Genomic DNA, 20,458 nt, shown 5'->3' on the forward strand with positions numbered 1-20,458 from the left:
CTTTATTCATTTGCAGGCATTTTGTTTCATCTGTTGTTTTGTTTCATAGCAGGTGTCTTCCTCAATTCCAGAAAACATGGAGAAATCAATTATTATATGGGCTGGAGGGTGATCGGGAAATAAAATTTACAAACAAGTATGCAATTTCTTTTTTAACTTAATTTTTATTTTTGACTGCAATGGGTCTTCGTCGTGGCAAGCAGGGGCTACTCTCTAGTTGAAGTGCACAAGCTTTCATTGAAGTGGCTTCTTGTTGTAGAGCACAGGCTCTGGTGCACACAGGCTTCAGTAGTTGCAGCACACAGGCTCAGTAGTTGTGGCTTGCAGGCTTAGTTGCTCTGTAGCCTGTGGAATCTTCCTGGACCAGGAATCAAACCCATGTCCCCTGCATTAGCAGGGGGATTCTTATCCATTGCACCACCAGGTAAATCCAACAAATATGCGATTTAAATTATGACACCACAGAACTGTAATGCCGAAGGCAGTAGGAGAAAAGGGAAGACAATGGAAACACTGAGTGTCACTTGCCCCCAAGCAAACAAGAAGCTTTCCTGTGTGTTTAAGATTTTCTTTAGCATACCTGCCTGTCCCTCTATGTGCCACGTACCACACAGCTGGGGAATGTCTGTTTCACTTTGCAGACAGATGGTTTTCCTTTTAGGCTTAATACTCTTTGTTTCTAGAGGCCAGAAAACAGTGCATGCCCCCAGAAGCTCACTCCCATCTCTTAACTTTAAGAGCCTAGTCTTTGGGTCAAGGTGGGTCAGGTCTCTAGGGCAACTCTGGAGTTTTCATCCAGTGTCTGTTAAGCGCAGCCCAATGTGGGAATGACCATCTAGGCATCCCCGTCAAAAGACCAGCCATCTGGGAACAGTTCTGCCATAGTACTTGTGTAGGAAGTACATAGTACTTGAGTAGGAAGCTGTTCAATGAGGCACTCCCCCAGTGGCAGACCTGCGTGCTCAAGGACCGCTGGAATGTTGCAAGAGGTCTTTGTGATATCACAGCTCTCAGGGATCTGCCCACCTGGGGCTGACAGGCACAGTACTCAGGGTCTGTGGCCTTTATGGATGGAGAACAGGCCTCCGTTTAGGAAAGGCCCTGGGCTATCACCTCCTCTCCCTTCCGGGAGAGTCTTGTCAAGCCTTTTATGGTGGAAAGGCCCTGGGCTATCACCTCCTCTCCCTTCCGGGAGAGTCTTGTCAAGCCTTTCTCACTTGCTGAGAAGCTGCCCAAACCCCTGGTGCCTTGCTACATTTGACTCACTGCTTCTCTTTTCAGGTAAGCACAGTTTATCCTCCCAACTAGACTGTAGATGCACTGAGGGTGGGAAACTTGTTTCAGCTTCATGTTACCTCAGGGCCTGCAGTACTCAGAATACCCATGCTAGCTAACTGGGATCACTTGCCAGGGGATCGTCAGCATATAGTATGAGCTTCATCTCTGAGAACAGCCTTGTGGGGCATAGGCTGGGGTTGGGGGAGTAAGAAGATAAACAAGGGGAGGGGGTGACAGGCTGAGCATGAAGGTACCAGGAGAGGTGAGGGCAGGAGCTGAGAGGGAACGAACATGACTGAAGGGCTATGTTGAGGCCATCTGATCGTGGGCTGGAAAAGAATTTCCAGATACAGAGCATTTCAGAAGGGAGTGAGTTTTTATTAAGAACAAAGAGCAGAGATAATCTGAGCAATGTGAATGCAGTGGGACGACCTCCTGACAGAGGAGGGAAAGCTGACAGTTTTCGTGAGTTAATAGCCAATTTTTATAGCCTCAAGACGAAGAAAATTCCTGCAGGAAGGCTAGCGTTAGGTGATGGGTTGGGGCGCTATGGGGTGTTTAGTGGAGTGGGCACCTTGGCCTAATTGGGAGTCAGGAACTTGTTAGTGATGATCAGGGGGTCTTTTGGCAACCATTACAAAGGGGCTCAGTCAGTTTGGGAGGTGTCCTTGGTTCTGGGCTTCAATTCTGTGGCCTTGGTGCAAGGCCTCGCACCTGTGGCCTAGGACAAGCCTCAACAGGTTACAAGTGGGAAGGAAGAAAAGCCAAGGCCCAGGGTGTGTCTGTCCTTTCTCCTGCGCTGATGTCAACTGCCCCTGCGGGACCCCCTGCCCGCTTCTGCCCCCCTCCCCAACTTGTTCCTCCCCTGTCCTCAAGTCAGGAAGAAGCTGACAGCGACCAAAGCAACACCCACCACTGAGCACCGCCTCCTGGGTACCAATTCACCCCACTTTCCACACGCGGGGCAAGCGAGGCCCCGCCCCTTTCCCTCCCCTGGCTGGAGCAAGGAGACGGCGCGTTTCTGACCCCGTGTGACCCGGTGTCCAAGGTCCCCCGCAAGCTGACCGCGCACACTCGCCAGGCTGCCCGCAGGGTCTAGAAGGGCCCGGAGGCGGGGCGCGGGGCATGTCTTTGCACACAGGCTCCACGTTCTCGAAGGCGCAGGCTGGCGCACGGCTGGAGCAGGCCCTGCCCCCGCTCTCCCCGGGCCGGCCCCAGCTCTAGGGCAAGAGCTTGGGGACTGGGGTGTGTGAGAGGGGAGCTGCCAGAGGCTTCTTTCCTGCTCCTTCTCCTCGTGCCCCACCTGCTTCTCTCCCATCTGCGCCCCCACTTACAACCCCCCTCCCCACCCCCGCCCCCCAACACTCTTCTGCGGCGCTGCCCCGGGAAGAGGCATCCGAGGAGGCCATGGTTTGGAAGACCCTGTCCTCATTGCTGATGAGGGTTCAAAAGGTCTCTCAATCTGTTAGGCCCAGAGGCCAGAGTTTGTCGCTTCAGCGAGGGGCTTGGCTGGGGGTAGAAGGTGACGTTTTGGCCACCCACTTGAAGCTTCTGCTTCAATGAGGAGCCTAATCAGCTGGGAAATCTTTCCTGGCTCCCCCTCGAGAACATTTTACCTTCTAAGAGCGTCTCATCGGTGGATTGCACGTCTCTCTCCTCTGGGCATAAGGAATCCCACTGCCCACCCTTCCATGCTCACCCTGGGCCTCGCACCAATGGCCCCAGGGCTTCTTAGGTCTTGCCGCCCCTGCCGCATGCAGGAGGCTAGAGCTCTGTCCTTTTGGAGTGCAGCTGCCACCCGGCCCCGTGTTTCCAGTTCCCCCTCTTTCTCCCAGGGAACCCAGGAGGAAGACAGGGCTGTGGATCAGGGCCTGCTGAGGCACTAAAGGGTTCATGGCAGTTGGTCCAATGGGCCATATGGGAGTCAGATCGACAAACAGAACCCAGGCCAGTCCTCATCATCCAGCGTTTTCATAGCTCAGGAGCCTCTGTGCTCCCCAATGCCAGTGTCCACACGAGCCCTCCTCCTGCCTTGGCTCTGTTGTACCAAGCACTGTTCTCAGCCTTTTCTGTAAAACTGTGATTTTATCCTCATTAAGAATCCTATTCCACAGGCACTGTCATCCCCATTTTATAGACAAACTAAGAAATGTTAAGTAAATTGTTCCTGGGTATGTGCTGATAACCATTACAATAAAAGCTCATCCTGGATTAATAAAAGACATCTTTGAAAACAATCAGGCACTCAAGGGAGATCCTAACCTCAGAAGTTGGGAATAAATAAGCGAAAGCTCAGTCAATGAAAGTGGACAGCTCTGGGTTTGAGTTTTAGCCAACTTATGTAATACACTCTGTGCCCCTGCTCAACTGTAATGAAAACACCAACACCTGCTTCTTGGGGCTATTGTGATGTAGCACTTCCCAGTGACTGGCACACAATAAGGACTCCCAGTATATACCAGTTGCGAGGCTCACTACTCCTGGTGCAGCCCTGCAAGCCCACCTGCTAGGGGGAAGCTAGCATGGACAGGACAGCCTAGTCCTGATCCATAGGTCAGATTGCTGCTGTGACCTGACTAGCCCCCTCTCTCACTAACAGAAGAAGTCAATCATTTGGGCTTTGATTCTTATTGGCTGAAATTGGTGTTGCCTTGGTAGCACATGTAAACATTCCAGCCAGGAAGCCTAGGGAAAAGCTGCCCAGAGACTCTTCCTGAGGCTTCCCCGGGCTGCTGCTGTTTCATACGAGGATCCAGGATCCAATGATCCGGTCACTCAGGTATTGAGGGTTATGAAGGGTGGGAGGGCTCTGCAATAGGGGCCTGCACTTATTTTCCTGATTCGTCACTCACACCTCAAACTTGACCCCAGCCCTTCATAGCCATTCTGCCTTCTGGTCTCTCATTAGGTAGGGGAGGGGGAGAAAGAGCTAGGAGAGGCCAGTGGGAGGGAGGCTGTGGGTCTGTGGTCCACAGGCATGCAAAGATAAGATGGGAACTGGCTCCTGAGCCCTGCTCCCGGGGTCCTTCTGTAGACAAGGCCCCCGCTAATTTGCTGGGTTTGAAGGGCACAGATTTGGCTTCCAGTCAATTCATCAAGAGGCAATTTACTGAAAGTCAAGTCACTGAATAACCAAGTAGCCAAATGGGCCATTTTCTGAAGGATCACGTTGCTGGATGGGGTTTATGACAAACTGCTTTGGCCAAATTGGCATGGGCCTCGGGGTAGTAGAGCCAGTTCTCGAGGGCTAAAGGCCTCCAGACACACTTACCCCGACCCTTCAGTCCCTTCTCACTCTGGGATGGGCTGCCTGGGAAGATTCCGTTTTCCCCCAAAGGATGACCCTGTCCATGCCTCCACTGTACCCAGGGGAGCTGGGTTGCCTAGTACAGCACCCACCACAACCTGGGACCAGTGATGATGTCCAGAAAGGGAAGAAAGGATGACCTTCTTGAAAGAGACTCACAGTGATGAGGTCATCACTCATTGTGAAGCGTGGAGGGCAGGGAGGAGGGCAGGGTGAGAAGAGGCAGGCTGTGGAGCTGGATGCCCTGGTGTGAGGTTGGCTTCCTGGTTCACATGGTAACTAGAGTCCCTCTTTTTTTTCTTTTTTTTTTAAATTTTAATTGGAGGCTACTTACTTTATATTATTGTATTGGTTTTGCCATACATTGACATGAATCTGCCCTGGGTGTACATGTGTTTCCCATCTTGAACCCCCCTCCCACCTCCCTCCCCATCCCATCCCTCTGGTTCATCCCAGTACACCAGCCCCGAGCATCCTGTATCATGCAACGAACCTGGACTGGCAATTCATTTCACATATGATAATATACATGTTTCAGTGCCATTCTCCCAAATCATCCCACCCTTGCCCTCTCCCACAGAGTCCAAAAGACTGTTCTATACATCTGTATCTCTTTTGCTGTCTCGTATACAGGGTTATCATTATCATCTTTCTAAATTCCATATATATGCATTAATATACTGTATTGGTGTTTTTCTCTCTGGCTTACTCCACTTTATATAATAGGCTCCAGTTTCATCCACCTCATTAGAACTGATTCAAATGTATTCTTTTTAATTGCTGAGTGATACTCCATTGTGTGTATGTGCCACAGCTTTCTTATCCATTCGTCTGCAGATGGACATCTAGGTTGCTTCCATGTCCTGGCTATTATAAGCAGTGCTGCGATGAACATTGGAGTACATATGTCTCTTTCAAATCTGGTTTCCTTGGTGTGTATGCCCAGGAGTGCGATTGCTGGATCATATGACAGTTCTATTTCCAGTTTTTTAAGGAATCTCCACACTGTTCTCCATAGTGGCTGTACTAGTTTGCACTCCCAACAACAGTGTAAGAGGGTTCCCTTTTCTCCACACCTTCTCCAGCATTTATTGCTTGTAGACTTTTGGATAGCAGCCATTCTGACTGGCGTGAAATGGTACCTCATTGTGGTGTTGATTTGCATTTCTCTGATTATGAGTGATGTTGAGCATCTTTTCATGTCTTTGTTAGCCATCTGTATGTCTTCTTTGGAGAAATGTCTGTTTACTTCTTTGGCCCATTTTTTGATTGGGTCGTTTATTTTTCTGGAATTGAGCTGCAGGAGTTGCTTGTATAGTTTTGAGATTAATTCTTTGTCAGTTGCTTCATTTGCTATTGTTTTCTCCCATTCTGAAGACTGTCTTTTCACCTTGCTTATAGTTTCCTTTGGTGTGCAGAAGCTTTTAATTTTAATTAGGTCCCATTTGTTTATTTTTGCTTTTATTTCCAACATTCTGGGAGGTGGGTCATGGAGGATCCTGCTGTGATTTATGTCGGAGAGTGTTTTGCCTATGTTCTCCTCTAGGAGTTTTATAGTTTTTGGTCTTATGTTTAGATCTTTAATCCATTTTGAGTTTATTTTTGTGTATGGTGTTAGGAAGTGTTCTAGTTTCATTCTTTTACAAGTGGCTGACCAGTTTTCCCAGCACCACTTGTTAAAGAGACTGTCTTTTCTCCATTTTATATTCTTGCCTCCTTTGTCAAGGATAAGGTGTCCATAAGTGCATGGCTTTATCTCTGGGCTTTCTATTTTGTTCCATTGATCTATATTTCTGTCTTTATGCCAGTACCATACTGTCTTGATGACTGTGGCTTTGTAGTAGAGCCTGAAGTCAGGCAGGTTGATTCCCCCAGTTCCATTCTTCTTTCTCAAGATTGCTTTGGCTATTCCAGGTTTTTTGTATTTCCATACACATTGTGAAATTATTTGTTCTAGGTCTGTGAAAAATACCGTTGGTAGCTTGATAGGGATTGCATTGAACCTATAAATTAGTTTGGGTAATATATTCATTTTCACAATATTTATTCTTCCAATCCATGAACACGGTATATTTCTCCATCTATTAGTGTCCTCTCTGATTTCTTTCACCAGTGTTTTATAGTTTTCTATATATAGTTCTTTTGTTTCTTTGGGTAGATATATTCCTAAGTATTTTATTCTTTTCGTTGCAATGGTGAATGGAATTGTTTCCTTAATCTCTCTTTCTATTTTCTCATTATTAGTGTATAGGAATGCAAGGGATTTCTGTGTGTTGATTTTATATCCTGCAACTTTACTATATTCATTGATTAGCTCTAGTAATTTTCTGGTAGAGTCTTTAGGGTTTTCTGTGTAGAGGATCATGTCATCTGCAAACAGTGAGAGTTTTCCTTCTTCTTTTCCAATTTGGATTCCTTTTATGTCTTTTTCTGCTCTGATTGCTGTGGCCAAAACTTCCAAAACTATGTTGAATAGTAATGGTGAGAGTGGGCACCCTTGTCTTGTTCCTGACTTTAGGGGAAACGCTTTCAATTTTTCACCATTGAGGATAATGTTTGCTGTGGGTTTGTCATATATAGCTTTTATTATGTTGAGGAATGTTCCTTCTTTTCCCGCCTTCTGGAGGGTTTTTTTTTATCATAAATGGATGTTGAATTTTGTCAAAGGCTTTCTCTGCATCTATTGAGATAATCATATGGTCTTTATTTTTCAATTTGTTAACGTGGTGTATTACATTGATTGATTTGTGGATATTGAAGAATCCTTGCATTCCTGGGATAAAGCCCACTTGATCATGATGTATGATCTTTTTAATGTGTTGTTGGATTCTGATTGCTAGAATTTTGTTAAGGATTTTTGCATCTATGTTCATCAGTGATATTGGCCTGTAGTTTTCTTTTTTTGTGGGATCTTTGTCACGTTTTGGTATTAGGGTGATGGTGGCCTCATAGACTGAGTTTGGAAGTTTACCTTCTTCTGCAATTTTCTGGAAGTGTTTGAGTAGGATAGGTGTTAGCTCTTCTCTAAATTTTTGGTAGAATTCAGCTGTGAAGATGTCTGGACCTGGGCTTTTGTTTGCTGGAAGATTTCTGATTACCGTTTCAATTTCCGTGCTTGTGATGGGTCTGTTAAGATTTTCTATTTCTTCCTGGTTCAGTTGTGGAAAGGTGTACTTTTCTAACAATTTGTCCATTTCTTCCAAGTTGTCCATTTTATTGGCATATAATTGCTGATAGTAATCTCTTATGATCCTTTGTATTTCTATGTTGTCTGTTGTGATCTCTCCATTTTCATTTCTAATTTTATTGATTTGGTTCTCTCTTTGTTTCTTGAGTCTGGCTAGTGGTTTGTCAATTTTATTTACCCTCTCAAAGAACCAGCTTTTGGCTTTGTTGATTTTTGCTATGGTCTCTTTTGTTTCTTTTGCATTTACTTCTGCCCTAATTTTTAAGATTTCTTTCCTTCTACTAACCCTGGGGTTCTTCATTTCTTCCTTTTCTAGTTGCTTTAGGTGTAAAGTTAGGTTATTTAGTTGACTTTTTTCTTGTTTCTTGAGGTATGCCTGTATTGCTATGAACCTTCCCCTTAGCACTGCTTTTACAGTGTCCCACAGGTTTTGGGTTGTTGTGTTTTCATTTTCATTTGTTTCTATGCATATTTTGATTTCTTCTATGATTTGTTCGTTATTCATCAGTGTGTTGTTCAGCCTCCATATGTTGGAATTTTTAATAGTTTTTCTCCTGTAGTTGAGATCTAGTCTTACTGCATTGTGGTCAGAAAAGATGCTTGGAATGATTCCAATTTTTTTGAATTTACCAAGGCTAGATTTATGGCCCAGGGTGTGATCTATCCTGGAGAAGGTTCCGTGCGCACTTGAGAAGAAGGTGAAATTCATTGTTTTGGGGTGAAATGTCCTATAGATATCAATTAGGTCTAACTGGTCTATTGTATCATTTAACGTTTGTGTTTCCTTGTTAATTTTCTGTTTAGTTGATCTATCCTAGAGTCCCTCTTTTTATGACTTAGGGCCCCAGTGGGAAAACTGCTGGCATACAGAAAGTCAGGGAGAAGGGTTAAGTAAAGGGAATATTTACAAAGGTATGGGCAGAGGGTAGGGAAGGGAGGGTGAGGATGGCTCCTTAGGGCTGGTAACAGTGGGGCCATGACGTTCAGGGGAGAGTATGGTTACCCTCATCAGACTGAGAAGTGAACGAGCTGTCCTGGGACTGGTGGCCACCTCCTCCATGCAGCCAGTTAGGGGTAACCCGGGAGGCGGAGAGCCCCAGGGGAATACCTGCCTGGAGCTCACTTTCCTTCTTTCAGCCTGATCTCCCCATTGTGTGGCACCTCCTGGAAGCCAGAGAGCACGGACAGCCCACTGTTACAGTCCTGGCAGGTCAGCGTTCCCTGCTGGAGAGCAGGGGAGGTGGGGAAAGTGGGCCTGGAAGGCACAAGATAGGTGTCCAGCCATAATCTCACAGCTGTGCTGAGAGTTAAATGGAATGAGGCACATTAAATACCCCAAATTGGGAGTTTCTATTTATAGAGAAATATATAGCTCCCTTAGGAGCGAGAGAGCCACTTTCAGGGAGCACTGCCCAAGCAGGGATTGCCTGCAGGGGGTTTATAACTATGCTAGAAGTGAGTGCTCCTCAGTGAGGAGACTTCAGCACAGCAGGGAAAGAAAGACTCCAAGACTCAAGGGAAAACGATGGAAAATGTGCAAAGACTTCTAGCTTTGTGATGAACCCTTTACAGTCCTGATAACTAATTTCCACAATCTGGACAAGTGTTAAACACACTTGGAAAATTTTAATTATCTCTTACAAACATCTTGGGCCTCCCTGGTGGCTCAGACGGTGAAGAATCTGCCTATAATGCAGGAGACGTGGCTTCAGTCCCTGGGTTGGGAAGATCCCCTGGAGAAGGGAATGGCAACCCACTCCAGTAGTCTTGCCTTGACAATTCCATGGACAGAGGAGCCTGGCGGGCTACAGTCCATGGGGTCGCAAAGAGTCAGACATGACTGAGTGACTAACACACACAAACATCTTACTAAAATAGGAGCAGACAAATATTTTCTTAACAAATTTCAAGCTCTGAGCCAGCATCATACTTACTGGTGCCACACCAAAATGCACACCCCTTGAAGCCTGAAGCTAAAGAAACCACTGTCTCGTTTTCCTTCCATTTTTCTGGAAGTGTTACCCAAAGCTAACACTTATATATTGCAGGGAAAGAGATGGCAAAAGAAAAGATAGTTTCTGACAGATAATTGCATATCTGGAAAATCCAAGAGGAAAAAAACTGAAAAGCCAACCCCTCCTCTACTGTACTGCCTCGAATCCTTTTAATTCACTTTATCTTCCAAGAGCCACATGCCCTCAGTAGCCTAAATCAGGGTTTTGAGTTGTTGTTGTTGTTTTATAATTTTATTTATTTTTGGCTGTGCTGGGTCTTCATTGCTGCACAGGCTTTCTCTAGTTGCTGCAAGTGGGGGCTTTTCTTTGTTGCACTGCACAGGCTTCTCATTGTGGTGGCTTCTCTTGTTGCAGAGCACAGGCTCTAGGGCCTTCGGTAGTTGCAGCACATGGGCTCAGTAGTTGCGGGTCCTGGGCTCTAGAGCACAGGCTCAATAGTTGCGGCACAGGAGCTTAGTTGCTCCGTGGCATGTTGGATCTTCCCAGATCAGGGATTGAATCTACATCTCCTGCATTGGCAGGCGGATTCTTTACCACTGAGCCACCAAGGAAACGTGGGGGTTGAAGTTCTAATAAAGACTGTCTATGGGGTCGCACAGAGTCGGACACGACTGAAGTGACTTAGCAACAGCAGCAGCAGAAATCAATACTGTTAGAACTATAAGGAAGCTAGGAATAATTTGGCTACACCTTCCTTAAGTCTTCATGGTTATGAGAATCAGAAAATCCTTGGTTTTTAGGAATAGTAGATCTCAGCATCCAGGCACAGAAAGTAAACAGTGAGACCCCTCCTACCCTAACACTTAATACCCTCCCTAGAGGCAACAACCATTTCCTGTGTCTTGTGATTCTTCAAGAGATAGTCTGTACTTAAGATGAGTTTATACAGGCATGCACACACACACACACACACACACACAAAGTAACTTCTTGAATTTCTTTTTCCAGTGAAAAGAAAATGAATGTGACCAAAAATGTCAGATTTAAGGAGGAAGCAAATGAGGATCAAGGTTCTACAAGCCAGGGGAAGGCTACAGAAAACCTTCAAGACATAACAGAAATAGCTCTAACTTTGACCAAGGATGCCATCACTGCTGCTGTCAAGTCTGCAGAAGGTAGTAAACCTGTCTGGGTGCCTATGGTCTCGTTAGGTAATGCCCCACTAGGAGGTAACTAATACATTCATACTTTGTTTGCAGAAGCTGAAAACCCCGTCAGAAATATCAACTGGATCACCCATGGTGAATTCACAGAAGAAAAGGGCCGTAAGCAAGTTGAGGAGTTTGTTTTGGTAAGTCCTTTGGCCACTCCAGCTTTGCACACAAGGGCAAAGAATGACAAAAAGGATCCTGTTTGATGAAAAGTTGGAAGTCCTGCTAGAAAGCCTAAGTGATGATACCACAGGTGACTTGAATAAATAAAACTGTCTCATCTGGATTTCAAAATCAAGATGGGATAGTCTTTGAAGGTGCACAGCACGATCGTATTTCCCAGTGTTTGTATTGTCTTCACTGTACACTTCCCTAAGAAAATCAGATATTCTCAGCTAAGCAATTTTCCCATGCCACTGCCCTATAATGGGGGCCTAATGGCCTAAGAAGGAATTGTTTAGTTGTTAAGTTGTGTCTGACCTGTGCAACCCTGTGGACTATAGCCCACCAGGTTCCTCTGCCTATGGGATTTTCCAGGCAAGATTATGGGAGTGGGTTGCCATTCCCTTCTCCAGGTGATCTTCCCAACCCAGGGATCGAAGCCACGTCTCCTGCATTGTAGGCAGATTCCTTACCACTGAGCCACTGGGGAATCCTTTCTAAGGAGGGAGATGCCTCTTTAAAAACAGGGGTTCTGTAGTCCCAGCTCTGGAGTTCTCACGTTAACAGAGGGGATGTAGAGAGATCACATGGCGTTTTGACTTAGCTCTGGAATGTGTTCACTGTACAGTCAGATGCACATGCTCCTAACTCCTTTTCTTTTTCCTCCTGGTCCTGGCTCTGACCTATTTGTGGGGCTTATCCTGGCAGCTCTGGGGAGAAGGCCCTGGGTTGCTTTGCATACTGGCGGGGTGGAAGAAGAACACTGGTCTGAAACCCCCACTCACTCTATTTCCTTGGAAGAGAAACCAGTTGAAACTGGTGGAGGCAAACTCCCGGAGCCTGGAAGAAGTGTCCAGCTGTCTCTGTTTCTGTTCCTCTGGTCAGTCCATCCAAGCCTTCTAGCCTAATGGCACTTTCCCAGGCCCAGGAAGGCCCCAGTCAAGTGGGAAAGAGGAAAGGTCAGGGGTTCGGGACTCCACACCCTCCATTTGTGATCCAGCAGCACGACTGCTGTTGCCATTGCAAGGGGTACCAGGAACACAATGAAGACAAATGGTGCAAAGTTCTGGTTCCCCTTGGGCCTTCCCACTCGGAGAACATCTCCCATTTGGGTTTGGGCCAAAGGTTCTGCCTGCTGCACTCAGGGTTTATGAATCAGACTGAATGGGACAGAGAACAAGCAGGAAACCATGCCTCTGGAGATCCTACTGGTCCCAAGTAAAAGGCTAAAAGTCAGTCCTGCCTGGGCTACAGGGCCCCATGTGATCCAAGTCTCCATCCCTGCCTCCTCCCAACTGACTGCTCAGACCCCATCGCCTGCCACCTTCTCCCTGGTCACCTTTCTCACTCAAGTTGTGCTTGCAGTTCAACTGCCAGGCATGCTCCCACCTCAGGGTCTCTGCACTTGCTGTTCCCTCTCCCCTGAGATCTACCCTCATGGGTCACGTTTTCCCTCTCTTCAGGTCTTTGTTAAGACGCTTTATGCTCACTGAGGCCTTTCCCAGCCACCTAATTTAAAATTGCACCCATTTCTCCTCTGACTTATTTCTTTTCCATCAGAACTCAGTTCTATCTAGGATATTAGATTTTATTTACCCTATTGCCTTTTATCCGCCATCAGAACACATGGTCCATGAGGGCAGAGATTTTTGTTCACTGTCATGTTCCCAGGCCTTAGAAAGTTCGGGTACATAGTAGTGAAAGTGAAAGCCGCTCAGTTGTGTCCAACTCTTTGCGACCCCATGGACTATATAGTCCATGGAATTCTCCAGGCCAGAATACTGGAGTGGGTAGCTGTTCCCTTCTTCAGGAGATCTTTCCAACCCAGGGATCGAACCCAGGTCTCCTGCATTGCAAGCAGATGCTTTACCCGCTGAGTCACCAGGGTAGCTGCTCTATAAATATGTGTTGAATATATGAACAGATTTATGCTCTGTGCCATATTTCTTCACAGATGAAAAGCTAAGTCAAAGTATTTGTCTTGCTCATTGGTAGGACTGTTGTGAGGACAGAGACAAATTAGAAAGTAGAAGGTGATGGAAAAGCTAGAAGCTCTATGTAACTCCTGATATAAAACCACCATTTCTAGTCCTACTAATGCAGCAAGCCCTAGAAGTAAAGTCTACCATCTAAGTGCCAGGCATTTCTAATGGAGAGCTTTCTCAAGCTTACTGCAGATTTCTTAGAGTTCACCACACACCAGGGGATGGCAAATTAGGAGTTATTACCATTTACTGAGTGAGCACTGCAATGTGCCAAGCACCACTAAGCACTTCACAAGCATTATCTCATTTAATCCTCACAACAAACCTCAGTGTACCCATTTTACAGATGATGAACCTTGAGGGTCAGAGAGGTTGGTCAATTTGTCCAAAGTCTTTCTGATTAATCAGCAAAATGAAGTTTTGACTGTAGGTCTAATATACTTTTCTCACCGTTAATAGGAAGAGTCCTTTATGATTCCCAAAATAATACAGCTTACTATCAATGAAAAATGCAAATTCAAAAGATTTTAAGGTGTTACAATGTGAATAAGAATGATTCAATCTGGTATCAGAAGGCTTGTGTGTTTGTGGGGAGGGAACGGGTACACTTATACACTGCCAGTGGGCATAACTGGTTTATTTTCTTAAGCAATGCAATGTGGTAACAAGAACACACAAAGCAGTTCTTTAAAATTTTTTTTTTTAATTTTTATCTTTTGGCTGCACTGCACGGCATGTGGGATCTTAGTCCTCTGACCAGGGATTGAACCCATGCCCCCAGCATTGGCAGCATGGAGTCTTAACCACTGGACCACCGAGAAGTCCCAAGAATACACAAAGAAGTTTTTTATACAAGAAAACGTGGAAAATCCCTCATGCCTATCACACACTTAAAATATTTTCATAATAAAATTAAGATATCATTATTAAAAAAAAACTCAGTGAGCAAAAAGACACAAAGTAGACAGTGAAAACCCCCTTCTGTCCCCACAATATCCAGTTCAACTCCCTCAGATGTCACTTACCAGGGATAACAGTTTTGTGCATATACTTCCAGGTGCCTGTTGATTTTGAGTGCCTAATAGTATGTAATTGTCTAAGCCATCCATGGCAGAATAGCACAATGAAATACTCTTTTCCTGGAAGTGAGTATATAAAGCAGTGTTATGTAAAAATGACAAAACATGGGATAACACACACTCACAGCATAGAGATAAAAATGGGAAGAGATTGTCTTGATGGCGACAGCTGAATTTACTGTGTCTAAGCCCGCTTTAGAATATCCTAGAGCTGAGACATCTGATGGGGTGGAGAGAGCACTGAGCTGGCTGGCTGGGAGCCCAGGTCCCAGTTCCAGTTGTTTTGTTTGTCCTTTCCCATTTCTAGGTCCCAGGATCCTCATGTGCAAAGTGAGGGGCTCTGTTAGATGATCTTTAGGGACCAGTCCAATGCTACAGAGCCTGTGACTGTGTAACAGATTATTAAAAAAAAATTGGCTGCACTGAGAGGCATGTGGAATCTTAGTCCCTGACCAGGGATTGAACCCACACCCCCTGCATTGGAAGTACAGTCTTAACCACTGGACCATCAGAGAAGTCTCTGTGACAGATTAAACATTAGGCCTAAAAAAGTGTATCAAGTATAACACAGAAAGGTTGAAAATAAAAGGCATACTCCAATGGTCCTCATAGGGTTGACTGTCGACTCCTTCAGTCAAAGGAATAATGATCTATGTAAGAACACACAGACCTAATCTCAAGAAATTTAGAGTGTGATGTTCCTCTCCAGCTAACTCTAACAGCCAATTGGGTATAAGTTTGAAATAAAATCAGCTGAGGCAGAAGGCCAGCCTACAGTTTTTGTTTCTTTTTACTATTTTGTCTGCACTGGGTCTTTGTTGCAGCATGCAGGTTCTTCATGTGGCATGCAGTCGCACAGGCTTTAGGTTCCTCGCAGCATGTGGCATCTTAGTTCTCCAATTAGGGATCAAACCCACGTCCCTTGCATTGGGAGATGGATTCTTAACCACTGGACCACCAGGGAAGTCCCAATATTTATTTTTTAAAGGAAAGCCTGAAGTCTTTTTACCATCTCCTCCCAAACTCTCTTCTGATACCACTGAGGTTACTAGAGAATCCTACTCCCGTCCTTCTGCGGACCTTCATCTTAACTTAGGATCTTTTTCAGTTTGGAAGCTTTCTGTGCCCCAAGGGCCAGAGCAAGGGGGTTTTGCTGAACTTGATGAATACCTCCGGCTTTCAAGGCCTGGTGCTAAGACTCAAGGGTGCAACGTGATTTGTGTGGACCTGAGGTGTTATTAAGGTGTGTGCTTTGGAGGGGGAAAGCTTCTCCAAGCCATCTGGATGATCCTGACCTATTCCTTTTCTGACCTTATTTTACTTACCACCAAGGGCTGCAATGAAGTGAGTCTGGTTTTCTCTAACAGGTGACTAAATCAGCCTCATCACTTTCCTTTTATTTTTTAAAGTCTTTATTGAATTTGTTACAATATTGTTTCTGTCTTATGTTTTGGGCCAGGAGGCATGTGGGATCTTAGCTTCCCGACCAAGGATCAAACCTGCATCCCCCTGCACTGGACCACCAGGGAAGTCCCAGCCTCATTACTTTTTAGTAACACATTTAGGTCTCCTGGAGTGAGCAGAACACATGTTCTAAGCACTTTCTAGTTATTTGCCAATTAACCAAACTTGCCTTCCAAGTAAGGGTCCGGAAGGAGGTCACTGTGGACATGCATGCAGTGTGTATGTACACACACCTGAGTGTGCGTCCCTGCACTCCAACGTCCAATCTCAAGCAATGTCTGCACTGTTAGCTTATTTCCCATTTGAGCTCCACCTTTTCTCTCCTCTACCCTTGGAGGTAAGTGAGAGTTGACTGTAGCTTGAACCCCAGTCTAGTAGTAGTAGTGTAGTGTAGTCGTTCAGTCGTGTCTGACTCTTTGCAACCCCATGGACTGTAGCCCACCAGGCTCCTCTGTCCAAGGGATTCTCCAGGCAAGAATACTGGAGTGGGTTGCCATTTCCTTCTCCAGGGGATCTTCCTGACCCAGGGATTGAACCTGGGTCTTCCGCATCACAGGCAGATGCTTTACCCTCTGAGCCACCAGGGAAGCCCAAACCCGAGTCTAAAAGGTTAGAAATGGATTCCAGAAGCGGGGCTATAATCCCTACTGTTGTGTGCTGCCTTCAACACAGGGGTCCCCAGCCTGCAGGCTACAGACCGGTAGGTACCTCCAGTCAGATCAGTGGTGGCATTAGATTAGAAATAAAAGTGCCCAACAAATGTAATGCACTTGAATCAGCCCCAAAACTTCCCCCCTCCCCAACCCTGGCCGTGGAAAAACTGTCTTTCACGAAACTGGTCCCTAGTGCCAAAAAGGTTGGGGTGCGCTGAGAAGACCTGAACAGAAGTCTGCTTTTCTTCCTCTGTGTGCTTTTTCTTCTCTCCTGTGAAATAGAATTGGGAGTATCAAGGCCGCTGGAAGCACTACACAGAGTTTTTAAGGAAGGAAGATGTGATTCACAGCTTCTACTACACCTACTGTGTACGGTGGAGCATCCCAACTGCTCGGAGACCCATAACCCAAATCACTGCCAGTGTGTACTTCACCATCAAGATCAACAAAAACAAACCTCCGGTAAGCGCTTCCTTGGCTGCCCTGTTCCCTTCAGTGAGACTTCAATGAGAACAGACTCTGCATGTCAAGGCCATTGATGGCCCCTTCCTTGTGAAACTAAAAAGTCATATTCCTGTCTTCAATCTGGTGGAGCCCATCTGTAGCACCTGCCATCGCTGATCACGCCCTCCTCTGTGAAATGTTCCATTTGGCTTCTAGAACAACAACATTCTCTCCTGGTTTTCCTCTTGCCTCACTGACCAGTTTACTCTGGTCTCGTCTCTCACTCACCTCTTCATGTTTGCATGTCCTGAAACTCAGCCTTTGGATATCTTTTCTAGCCTCATTTCTTGCACAATCTTATCCGGTCTCCTGGCTTTAAATGCTGCCTCTAGCTTATTTTTTAAAAAACATTTATTTTTTCTACATTGGGTCTTTGTTGCTATGTATGAGCTTTCTCTTGCGGTGAGCAGGGGCTACTCTTCATTGTGCTGTGCAGGCTTCTCATTGCAGAGCATAGGCCTAGGGTGCATGGGCTTAGTTGCTCTGCAGTATGTGTAATCTTCCCAGACCAGGGATCGAATCTGTGTCCCCTGCACTGGCAGGAGGATTCTCGACCACCAGGGAAGCCCCACCTCTAGCTTATGATTCCCAAATTTCTGTCTCCAGACCAGACTTCTGTCACTTGGATATTTAAACATCTCCCTTACTGTATCCAAAGCTGAACTTCTGATTTTCCTTTCAAAGTCTGACCTACCTATGCCTTCCTCATCTCAGCTGATGGCCAAAATCCTTGTCATCTTCCTTGACTCTTCTTTTTCAGTCACATCCATTAGGAAATCCTGTTGGCCCTACTTTCAAAGTCGGCGCTCAATCCAAGCCTCTCTTCCCACTGCACCTCTACCCCCTTGGGCCAAGACACCATCATCCCTCACCAAAGTTATTTCAATAGCCTTCTAGCCAGTCTTTCTGCTTCCACCTTTACCTGCATCCTGTCTCTTTTCAGCCAGCCAGAGGGAGTCTTGGAAAAACGAAGTTATGTCACACCTCGAATGTTCCAACATGCTTCTCCAACTTCAAAATACATGTGACTCAGGTATTTTGTTAAAAGGAAGATTCAGATTCAGCAGGTCTGAGCTTCTGCTTTATTAAAAGCTCCCAGGAGCTGCTGATGCTGCAGATCCACAGATGACACCCTGAGCAGTGAGGGCCTATAGGCCTTATGTGATCTGGTCCCTTGTTATTTCTGCTTTCCCATTACCCCTGCCCCTTCATTTACTCTGGTCCAGCCACTCTGATCTTGCTACTCCTCAAATAAGCCAGGTAGAGTCCCACCTCAGGGTTTCCGTACTTGCTATTCCCTCTGACTGGACCTTCTGATCGTCTATGTAATTTCTTACCTTGTTATACTCTGCACCCCCACCAGAATGTAAGCTCCATGAAGGCAAGGATTTTGGTGCTGCTGTAAAACAAGACCTGGCAAATAGTTGGCACTGAGTATTTGAAGGAATGACTGCTTGTCACCACTAGGTTGACTGAATATGAAATGTGTTGACAGCTGCTGTGAAAGGAGTCCAAATGACACCCATGAATCCAGGGTTAGGATCCTTAGAACCAGGGTGGTACTAATGACGACGCCTGGAATACAGGAGACATAAAAGTGTTACTTCCCCTTTGCCTTCATCCTCTCACAAGCTATTTGAGGCTCTCCTGACTCTAAGGCTTTATAGATGACCACACCATAGTGAGCCAACCATGTTCTATATTCATCCTATCCTAGCACAAACTTACCTATTTGGAGAGTTTGGAACCTGGAGTGATCTAAAGAGGTAGACTGCAAGGAGTTCTCATTTCTCCTGGTCATACAGTCCACCATCAGCTATCTTGCTAACTGTCATGCTCTAAGATTGGAAAGAAAGGCTGCTGGAGGTAAACGAGACCACGCAGAGAGAGGACTTGGGAGCCAGGCTCTTGCTCAGAATTCCAAGTATAATTTTGGATGGTACACTGGATGAGGGTCACTAAGACAGAATTATAACTGTAAAAGACATTTTTAAAATGTCTTTGAACTGTGTTCATCTATATGGTTTCATTCTTAAACTGTCTCTACAAGGTAAGTTGGTGCTGTTGGCTGAGTAAACTGGACCACGTACAGAAGGCACATGACTTCCTCATGTAATGAGAGCACAGCCTCCCCTGACTTGTTTTCAATTTTGTGGAGACTCTTAAGGTATTTATTGCCTAAAAGATCTTTTGGGGGAACACAGGTTTAAAGTGACAAAGAACTACCACCCACAGATCTCCAATTCACAGGGAAGATGAATTCTAGAAATTAAAGAGTGTACTTATGGATACATGTAGCAGTGGAAAAAATCATGAGTTGGTATGACTGGTCTTGGCTGACAGTTGTCTTTTTCTCTCAGGACACACCCATTGATGTCTCTTATGTCTTTGAGGGCCATTCATTAGTTCACAGGTAAAGAAAATTTAGAGATTTTAAAAGGGTAGTAGGACAAGGTCGGAGAAGGCAATGGCACCCCACTCTAGTCCTCTTGCCTGGAAAATCCCATGGATGGAGGAGCCTGGTGGGCTACAGTCCATGGGGTCTCTAAGAGTCAGATACGACTGAATGACTTCCCTTTCACTTTCATGCATTGGAGAAGGAAATGGCAACCCACTCCAGTGTTCTTGCCTGGAGAATCCCACGAACGGGGGAGCCTGGTGGGCTGCCATCTATGGGGTCGCACAGAGTTGGACATGACTTAAGCGACTTAGCAGCAGCAGCAGCAGCAGGACAAGGTCATTACACTCCAAGAAGCCACGGGCCTGTTTTGTTGTTGCTGTTGTTTAGTTGCTACATCGTGTCTCACTCTTTTGCAACCCCATGGAGTGTAGCCCTCCTGACCCCTCTGTCCTTGGGATTTCCCAGGCAAGAATACTGGGAAATCTTTCTCCAGGGATCTTCCCAATCCAGGGATTGAACCTGAGTCTTCTGCATTTCAGGCAGATTCTTTACCACTGAGCTACCTTGAAAAGCCTTCAGTGACAGATAATTTATGTAATGGTCACTTGTCTTCTTTGGACCACCTACTCCATTAAGATAGGCTGAAAGTAAGATTCTGCTTTTATTCTAGAAAATGGATTTTATCTGTAATGTCTTGCTTTTCAGTGACTAACAACTTGAGGTTAGTTACTGGAGTAGGGTGGGGCCAAAGGAGGTCCTGTCTATTGTTTCAATGGGAAACTTCACAATCACATGGAACGCACTCATAAATAATATTCAATAATTCCTTTTATTTGTATAGCAGCTCTCTTACAGAATCTTTACATATAAACTCACCCTTTTATTGACTGGGCCTAAGGAATGGAGACAATCTTTGCCCCCACCCCCAAAAGGCATTTTGCTCACTAGTAATGTAACAGAGTAAACAGGGAATCAATGGATCCCTGGCTCAGGGATCCATTTGTTTCCCTTTAAAAGCTTTTGTTGTGTTTGTTTTTCTTCCTCTGCAGACCAGGAATGATTCGCTTTCGAGAAAAATGGCTAAGGGACATTATTGAGGCCAAATGTATTTTAATGGATCCAAATATCTTCCAATTCAACAGTATTGGAATCTTCCAGAATATTTTAGGAGATTTCTAATCAGAGCATATTAAAAATATGATACTGTACATCAAACCACAGAATATTTATTGAATAATAAATTTGTGACACACAATCTAGCTGCATTGTCTT

At 45.5% G+C, this 20,458-nt stretch overlaps 1 protein-coding gene across 2 annotated transcripts; it reads left to right on the plus strand.

Annotated features, from left to right (window-relative positions):
- Positions 1-3,966: 3,966 nt before the first annotated feature.
- On the plus strand, positions 3,967-20,371 carry AKAP14 (A-kinase anchoring protein 14). Of its 2 annotated transcripts, XM_055438763.2 has the most exons (5): positions 10,736-10,902; positions 10,987-11,078; positions 16,564-16,743; positions 19,146-19,198; positions 20,236-20,371. In XM_055438763.2, the coding sequence occupies exons 1-5, from the start codon at positions 10,746-10,748 to the stop codon at positions 20,363-20,365; spliced, it is 612 nt and encodes a 203-aa protein (XP_055294738.2). In that variant the 5' UTR covers positions 10,736-10,745; the 3' UTR covers positions 20,366-20,371. The 2 variants fall into 2 exon arrangements, with proteins under 2 accessions (XP_088689792.1, XP_055294738.2); XM_088833666.1 differs by lacking the exons at positions 19,146-19,198; positions 20,236-20,371 and adding an exon at positions 3,967-4,057 and having other exon boundaries at positions 16,564-16,808.
- The last annotated feature ends 87 nt before the right edge of the window (positions 20,372-20,458 follow it).

This window comes from Moschus berezovskii, chromosome X (assembly GCF_049115385.1).
Source record: "Moschus berezovskii isolate FMDL1 chromosome X, NW_MosBer_1.0, whole genome shotgun sequence".
Lineage (NCBI taxonomy): Eukaryota > Metazoa > Chordata > Mammalia > Artiodactyla > Moschidae > Moschus > Moschus berezovskii.

Coding starts and splice junctions, on each gene's coding strand:
- AKAP14 (XM_055438763.2), top strand. CDS start 10,746: ATGAATGTGACCAAAAATGTCAGATTTAAGGAGGAAGCAAATGAGGAT. Junction 11,079..16,563: donor AAGTTGAGGAGTTTGTTTTG/GTAAGTCCTTTG, acceptor CCTGTGAAATAG/AATTGGGAGTATCAAGGCCG. Junction 19,199..20,235: donor GGCCATTCATTAGTTCACAG/GTAAAGAAAATT, acceptor CTTCCTCTGCAG/ACCAGGAATGATTCGCTTTC.